The 9,467-nt window shown below is 30.1% G+C and overlaps 1 protein-coding gene across 1 annotated transcript; it reads right to left on the reverse strand.

Moving 5' to 3' along the window:
• Positions 1-1,389: 1,389 nt before the first annotated feature.
• STP (sorbitol-like transporter) lies at positions 1,390-4,224 on the reverse strand. The gene is made up of 3 exons (NM_001249663.2): positions 3,909-4,224; positions 3,163-3,509; positions 1,390-2,641 (listed from the first exon to the last, which is right to left on the reverse strand). The coding sequence occupies exons 1-3, from the start codon at positions 4,048-4,050 to the stop codon at positions 1,559-1,561; spliced, it is 1,572 nt and encodes a 523-aa protein (NP_001236592.2). The 5' UTR covers positions 4,051-4,224; the 3' UTR covers positions 1,390-1,558.
• Between the last annotated feature and the right edge of the window lie 5,243 nt (positions 4,225-9,467).

A 9,467-nucleotide genomic window follows, 5' to 3' on the forward strand; every position in this document is an offset into this window, starting at 1 on the left:
CTCAAACCAAAGAAAAGATACAGGATATATTTCCCCCAAAAAAAAAGAAACACAGATCTCAATGTTTTATTAATTGAAAAATAACCAGTCGTGTTATGTAACAGACTATACTAGTCGTTTTATGAAGCAACAATTATTGGCTTGGCTTCAGAATCAAAGAAAAAAGGTAGGTGAAACAAAAGGAAATGCGACGTCATTCTAACTTTAATTTGCTCGTAGCAATCATATTACAATTTCATCAAATGACAAATGCACAAGGAAAAGGTCGACCACTTACACTTTTGAGACCCCAAAGGATTTCCGAACACAATAAATAGAAAAGGAGAAAGGAAAAAATTGCAACCAAACAAATCACTTATCCCTTGGATGGGTTGGACCTAGTGGAGTTTCCTCACTTTCCCTATCTAGTGGACCATCTAGTAGCGTTTCCATTGGCCCCCTTAATGGGCTCCTGTTCGACCTCAATCTAAAAAATAAAAATATATCCATTAATACACAAAGTCAACGTGACTAAATACCAAACAAATTAATATAAAACTTAACTCCTTTTGTTAGTAAATAAAATAAAATTTAACTCATCTTTTTCTACTATCTCATTTTCTATCTAAATAAAAAATCTAAAAGCTACTCATTTTCTATTTATTTCCTTTTTTCTCACTTCTTTCCGGTTTCCATCATATATACTATATAGTTTTTCTTTTCCCTACTTCTCACATTCAAACATCTCATCATGGCTTGCTAGCTTGTACTATTTACAATTTTTTTTAATTGAAAGTCTTGCTTAAGAAATTATAATAATTACTTGAATAAATTACATTCACTCCCCTCCATTTAGCACTTATTACATAGAGACTCTCTCCGTAAATTATCCCTACGGATGTCTCTTTTGAACCTCCCTTTACGTATCATAATGGTGTACAACAATCTCACTAATAGTTCTGATTTTTGCATACCCTAACAGAGAGAATTTGGGGATTTCAAATTACTCAGTCTATATGGCAAAATTAGTAGAGGTTATTTTGGTATTTCAGGAAGAAAAAAAAACTAACACTGTAACTAACGATTCTGAATTAGGGAAGGCAAAAGAAATACAATTTTAAATAGGAGATATTGGTGTAATAAGTGATAAATGGAGAAGGGTGAATGTAATTTGCTCTAATTACATTAGTATTTGAAATTTGTTACAAAGTAAAAACATTAACTTCCATTCTCATTTCTTCCTTTCTCTCTATATATATCTCATTTCTATTTATATATGTGTTTATCTAAAAATAATATTGTTAGTCACAATTCATTGAAAATATCATTCTTAAATACATAATTATATATAGCATGAAACAAATGTATGGAAAAAAAATCATAAACATAGCTGTAAAAAAACACCATCTCTTCCTTTCAACCTTTGTCATTCATAGAAATTATTGTATTTTTTTTTTCATACACAAGTCTTGTCACTTTAACTTCTCGTTTTGATTTGAAGAACTAGTCTAAAAAGTAAAAAACAAAAAAAAAATCACGAAATTACTTCACTATTACTGGATGTCCCAATACTCATTTTTCAAGTTTGGACATTGGTTCCTAGCTGGACTTGTGCTACTTGCCCATTCTCATTTTCTACAGCCTTGCTGGCGTTGGATTTGGACCTAAAAGTACCAAAAGACCCTTCCATGTCTTCGAGCGTTTTTCCCCGGGTCTCAGGCAAGACGGTGTAAAAGAATATCCACCCAACAGTAGCAATGCCACAATAAAGGAAGAAAGCTCCACCAATAGTGATGGCTCTAGTGAGGGACAGAAAAGTCATTGAGACAACCGCGCTAGTGGTCCTATTCACCGCAACTCCCGCGGCCGCACCCTGCGCCCGCAGCCTCAACGGGAAGATCTCAGAACTATAGACCCACGTGATGGGACCCGCACCGATGGAGAACGTGGCCACGTAAGCCAACACCATGGCTATGCTCGATCCAACGGCCCACATTAATTTCCTCTCCGAATGATCAATAACAGTGAGGCTGATCGCAAGCGTGAGAAGCGAGAGCACCATGCCGCCGACACTAGACAATAACAACGGACGACGACCCACGCGGTCCAACGTAAACGTAGCCGCCAAGATGAACACGGTCTTAACGAATCCAACGGCCACGGTTGCAAGAAGCTTATGCGTGTCGTTTGTAATCCCAGCCTTTTCGAAGATCCTGGGGCTGTACAAAACGACGGCGTCTACGCCCGACGCTTGTTGGAAGAAGTGAATACCAAGGGCAGCGATTACGATGTGACGAATTGCGGGCGTTGGATAGAGGAAGAGCTCTTTCCATACACCTTCACCGTTGCTTTGTTTATTTACCTGAACGACGTCGTCGTTGCAACTCTCGGGGATCCCTGCGGCTTGTTTGATTTCCGCTAGCCTTAGTTGGGCCTCTTCCTTGCTGTCTGAGGTTTTGTTAAGCACTTTTCTTGCCTCTCCCAAACGACCCCTCATCACAAGCCACCTTGGGGACTCCGGCATCGCCAACACTCCTACTGTTAGGAGTACCGAAGGTATTGCACCAACTCCAAGCATCATTCGCCATCCCACCTTTAGTGTCAGCTTCGAAAATGCATAGTTTGATATGTATCCAATTAATATCCCTCCATTAATAAATACCTGCAAAATCATTTTTTATTTTAATCAAAACTTAATATTGTTTTCAATTATGGAAATCCTAACTAAAGCTGTTAATTAATTAGTAAGAAATTTATAAAAATATTAAAATAAATATATGCAGAATTTAATTTCTACCTATTATCAAAATATAATAAAAAAGATAACCACAAATATGATTTTTAAGATCTTTATATGTGGAATATGATTTTTAAGATGTGTATGTAACAATTTCATATTAATACAATTAATCATCTTAAATTATATTTCCTCCGAGCTAGTTTTTTATTTATAAGAAGTAAGTTTTCATGGAAAACCTATTTCTTATGAAAAGGTCTGAATGTAACATCAATAAGGTCTGAATGTGATTCAATAGTTTATTCTTATTTTTATTTGAAATAAATTAGACAACTTGTTTTAAAAGAAGACTATAGAGGTTATTATAATATTATCAATTTATAATTAAATGACAAATATATGCAGTATATCCTATTAATTACTAAAAAAAATATAAAGAAAGGAACCTCAGGGAAGGAAGTGAGGAAGCCACGAGAGGAGGCCGGGGAGACCTCGGCGGTGTAGACGGGGGCTATCATGAGGGCGTAGCCGATGCCAATGCCAGCGACGAAACGGCCAAACATGAGAAAGGAATAATTGGGGGAGAAACCCATGAGAAGTGCTCCGACAAAGAAGATGGCGCCGGCGAAAACAATCGTGTAACGGCGACCTATCCAGTCGGAGGTTCTGCCGGCGAGACATGAGCCTATCAGAGAGTATAGGTTGATGATTCCGAGCAGGATCTCGATTTGCTCGTCCGAGACTTTCAGGTCCCTTTTTATGTATATGGCTGCTCCACTCATCACTCCAATATCTGTAACAATAACATCATATTTATTACATTTACATACCACGTGTAGTTAATGCTTCACTTAATAATGTTCTCGGAGATTTATTCCTATTTTTTTCCAATTAAAGAATCATGCAAAATCTTGTCCCACGAAACAAAAACACTGTTTCTTTTCCTTTTCCTTTATCTTTTTGCATTTGTTTTGTGCGCAAAAGTCTTCTTCCATTTTTCCTTTTCCAATTTCCACATAGACTGGATAAGTTATACGATTTTCGGCCCATGCTACAGCGTGTTAGCATGTTTGTGTGTTTGGTTTCACGTTAATAGATTTTCCATTCTTGATGAGTTTCTAAACACGCTAAAAAGAAGTTACAGCAGAGAGCAATTAAGACAAGTAGGAATGAATATATATATAAGACTCACCATAACCAAGCAAGATGGAAGTCATGGAGGCCAGCATAGCACAAGCAAAAGCATACTTGTTCCTTTTGCGCTTCTTTGGAGGATCGAAATCCTGAAGTGTCTTATGAGCTTCTGCAGCTTCAACTAGCTTTCCCTCAGTCATCTTAGTGACTTAGTTTAATTAGCTGAATATCCGCAGAAAGGAAAATATGAGAGAGATATTAGAGAAAGGAGTACTGTTAAAGTGCTAGCATGTATTTAATTTAATTATTGGGTGATGTATCTGACTATCTAAGTATGATGATATGTGAAGAGAGAAACTAAGGAGTAGTGGAGTTTGGCATATGAATGTGAGGTTCCGCTAGCGTGCTTATATAGACCAAATTAAGGCTTTCGTCACCATAGACTAAGGAGTCTCACATGGTAGATCGAAGTAGAATCCCCCAATTCTCTCTCTCTCTCCGACCTAAACAAATCGTTTTCCTTTGCGTGCCATACCTGTTTCACACTTTTTATTTTGAGGATAAATAGTCATTTTTATTCTTAATGTGTAGGGTATTTATAAATTTATTTTTGAAAGATAAAAATTTAAATTTTAATTCTTAAAAGTGAAAAAAGATACGATAAATTTATTTATCCGATAACTTTCATCCAATGAAAGAACCTACGTAACACATTTATTGACAAAGTTGTCGGTGCTTTACAGATACGAAAATGATTATTTATCAAAAATATAATTTAATCTTTATTTTCTTTCTTTTTTTAATCATTGTAAGCATAACATTACACTTAAAAAAATAAGAAATCAAACATAAGTTATAATAATAATAATAATAACATATAATATTGATTAATAAGCACAATTTGTCTGTTATTTTATAATTTCTTTTGTGTCAACAATAAATAATGAAAAAATCAAGTTAGATTTCATTAAGGATTAACTTAATAGTTATATATTTTTAATTGAGTCTCATATTTTAGATAATGTATTGTCACATTAGAAATTTTAGAATAATAGATAAATTATTTTTATTAATCAACATATTTATGTTTATTTTCCTATTTTTGTAAGTGTTTATTATAATGTATGTTTGCAACAATTAAAAAATGAAAAATTAAATTATATTTTGAATAAATAATTATTTTTGTTTCTGAATATGTAAAACGTTAATAAAATTCATTCTTGAATGTGTTATGTAAGCTTTTTTATCAACCATAACGAATAGAAGTTAACCATAGATAGATTTATTGAACTTTTTTCACTTTTTAAAATTAAAATTTAAATTTTTATCTTTCGAGAAAGAATTTATTAAGGCTCTTCCCATTCAACAAAAATATTACTATTTAACTTTATTTTTATTCTTCTTTCTGAAAATGATTGTTGTTCACTCGGTTAGTCCACAAGGATACCTAATGTAATAAGAAAATAAAGAGAAACAAAGAAACGCGCTGAAAGTGCTTTATTTCGTACGTGAATATTATTATTGTTTCCGCGTGTAGAAATCACGAGTGCAAATTGGCCTCGTGGTGTGGCTCCCAGTCCCAGCCACTAAGTGACAAATCAGTACAGTCTACAAATGTTTAATAATTGAAATTTACTAGTTAATATTCCTAAAAAAAATTAAGTGCGTGTACATTAATAAATCTTGTATGATGAATAATAAACATACAACTCATTTGGAAGTGTATGAGAAGGAAATAATAATAATAATAATAATAATAATAATAATAATAATAATAATAATAATAATAATAATAATAATAATAATAACGACGACGATAACAACGATATGTACGTAGGGAAAAGGGGCATACGTGTGTAAAAGTTTAGCAAATTGACCTCAGGGTCACTTTTATAAACTTTTTTCAAGATTGAGTCTGTTTTAAAAATAATTATTAAAGATGTCTGTTTTTGAAAGCTTTTCGTCATTATTATAAGCAAAACATCGCATGGCAAGAGATAATAGACATTTCGTCAATAGGATTGGCGAAACAGACATGCCATTTCGCTATTGGCAGTGGGTTTCACGGGTGGTATTAGCAAAATAGGGGTGAGAGTTTCGCGGTTGACGTGGCGCGCATGCAAGGGCCAAATAGAAAAAATTATATATTAAAATTAAAAAGGATTTTAAAAATGAAAGAAAAAATATATACTAAAATTAAAATATTAACATAAAAAATAGGAATTAATTTTCCTGAACATATATACTGATTTTCTTTCCATTATGTAATTAAAAAGGAAAGAAAATAAATTACATAAAAAGTAAAGGAGGACTTATAATTAATCCAAAATATCTTGAGAAAATCCATAAAAATATTTTCTTTCCTTTTTAATTACATAATAATATAGATAGATACGGATTTTATTTCCACTATCTAATTAAAAAGGAAAGAAAATAATTAATCCGAAATAATAGAGATGGATACTGATTTTCTTTCCATTATGTAATTAAAAAGGAAAGAAAATAAATTACATAAAAAGGAAAGGCAGGACTTAGAATTAACCCGAAATATCTTTAACAAATCCATAAGAATATTTTCTTTTCTTTTTAATTACATAATAATAGAGATGATTACATATTTTCTTTCCATTATCTAATTAAAAAGGAAAGAAAATAATTAACCCAAAATAATAGAGATGGATACTGATTTTCTTTCCATTATGTAATTAAAAAGGAAAGAACATTAATTATTTAAAATTAATTTGATTATTATGTAATTAAAAAAAAGAAAATAAATTACATAAAAAAGAAAGACAAGACTTAGAATTAACCCGAAATATCTTGAGCAAATCCATAAGAATATTTTCTTTCCTTTTTAATTACATAATAATAGAGATGGATAGTGATTTTCTTTCCTTTTTAATTACATAATAATCGAATTAATTTTAAATAATTACATAATAAATGAGAGTTAATATTTTTTCTTTTCATTTATGTTCAGGAAAATTAATTCCCATTTATTATGTTAATATTTTAATTTTAGTATATATTTTTTCTTTCCTTTTTAAAATTCTTTTTAATTTTAATATATATTTTTTCTTGTTTGGTCACTGCATGCGCGCCACGTCAACCGTGAAACTTTCACCCCTATCCTATTTTGCTAATACCACCGACGAAATGCGAAATGTCATGCCTGTTTCGCCAATACTCTTGACAAAATGCTATGTTGTTCCTACCACGTGCTGTTTTGCTTTGCTTACGGTGATGACAGAAAGTTCTGAAAAACAGACCTCCTTGATAATTACTTTTAAAACAAACCCAGTTCTAGAAAAAGTTTATAAAAGTGAACCCCTAGGATCTATTTGTTGTAAAAGTTTAATAGATTCTTATATAATTTTTTAAGAGATATAAAATAGTTAAGAGATTAAGAAAGAATAAAATGAGAAAAAATTCATGAATTTGACTAATTTTACTAACAAATTAACAATTAACATTATAAATAAAAAAATTAATATTATTTCTTAAGGTTAAATTATTAATTTGATCTTCTATTTATTTAATTAATTTAATTTAGTCCATATATTAATAAAGAAGTTTAACTTAATTCTTTAATTTTTAAAATTGAAACATTATATTAGTAAGTTAAATTGTTTTTTAATCATTACCTAGAAAATTATGGTCTAGTTTTTATATTAAAAAATTTAGGAATAAGTTATATCATTTCTTTGAATTATTTTTTTATTCATAAGAATTAAATAAGATACCATAAATTAGATCCTCAATTATAAAAGTGTTAAATTACTAAAACCAGTTTAAAGACTAAAAATAAAATATAATTAAAATTAAAACTCATTTATAAACATTTCTTATTAAATTATCATTCTTATACCTCTATTATTATAGTTAGTATTATTATTACCACTTTGTATTACCATAATCATCATCATTATAATTATCATTACTATTTTCACCACTACTATTAGTAATGATGGAAGATAATAGATAAGACAGATTTAAAGAATATATTTTAATCGAAATCACAAAATTTTGAACCATATTTTAAGAGCTATCATTGAAAGTTATTTTTTTTTCCTGTTTCATTATAAGGGATTTCCCATTTGAAACACTACCTTTCTTTCTTTTTTCATTATAATTAAGGGGTTCTTTTTTTTTTCATTAGTAGGATTCTTCCACATTTCTGTAAAAAAAAAGGGTTCTTCCATTTGAAACCCTCCCTTTATTAATTAAACATAATATATTTACATAAACATTATATACACATCACTGAAATTATTAGATATTTACTAACTCCATTATATCTTAATTAATTTAATTTTTTATTCTTTACTTTTTATCTTAATTAATTTAAATAAAACTACTTTTTTTAAATAAACTAGTGAATAATATATTATAATATAACTCAAATAACAGATAGAATTAACAAAAACAATTTATTTCAATACGAATAATATATATTAATTGCTTGAAATAATAAACGTCCGCTTTCACAAAAATATTGATTGAGCTATATAATATATTTTGACACAAATGATATATTTTTCATTAGCCATGAACATACCAACATATGCAAAATATTGCTCAATGCGGTTATTTAATATATATACTTTTGTTAAACATTAATTATTAATTTTTGTTAATAAAAAATTCAAATCAATGACTTTTCTTTTCTCTCTTCCATCTTCTTCGTTATTCAATATATGCCCAACCTTTTAGGCTCTCCGTTCAAATGGCTGGTTGATGTCGGTTTGGGTCTTGGGAATTGGGATAAAGTTCTATCAAGAGAGAGAATTGCTAGCTAATACAATTTCACAAGTCTGTTTGGTGGCCCGAATAATGTTTTACCAGTCGTTGGAGAATTTCATTACGGATTTTGGATATAATATTCCTCATGATTAAGACAACTTCTTTTTTTTATCTTTATATGAGATTTTTTTTTCGAATATATTTTTCTTTTAAATAGTTAAGTTTTCTAGATCTATTTTACGTATAACTTTTTGAGTGCTTATAAAAGAGAACGCGATTCATGAAGTACGCATTCGTGATTCATGAATCTTAGTAATATATATTAAAATTATCCAAAATAATTGGACGACAAAGTTATTTATGAATGATTAACATTTTATTAGTTTGATGATAAGTTTTCGAACCGATAAATTTGCGGAACGAGGAACCCAAATACAAGAAAATAAACAAAGTCCTCTGTTTTTAGAAGCTTGCTTTCCCTATAGATCGAAAGCAAGTAAATTTATATACGTGGGTGGAAACAAAAAGTGATTCAATACAGAGCATGTTTGTTTTTCACTTTCCCAGAATTTGTTACTAACAGATAAACGACAAACCTATCATTTTTGCATCTCGTAGGCTTTACTTTGAAATAATGAAGGATCATTTAGTATTCACCGGAAAAAAATAAAATCGGACAATAAGATTTGCACGCTGCCCATGCAGATTTTTTTTTACGTCCGCATGCAGATTTTTACACTCACGAGAAAATTATTAATTTCAGCTTTCAAGAATCACTTTTTTATTTAAACAGTTTTTAAATTAAAAAAATATTTAAGCAGTATTAGAAGTAGTAATTTATAGAAGTAAAGAAAACTAGTGAATTTAGTTAATG

Source organism: Glycine max, chromosome 11 (assembly GCF_000004515.6).
Source record: "Glycine max cultivar Williams 82 chromosome 11, Glycine_max_v4.0, whole genome shotgun sequence".
Taxonomy (NCBI): domain Eukaryota; kingdom Viridiplantae; phylum Streptophyta; class Magnoliopsida; order Fabales; family Fabaceae; genus Glycine; species Glycine max.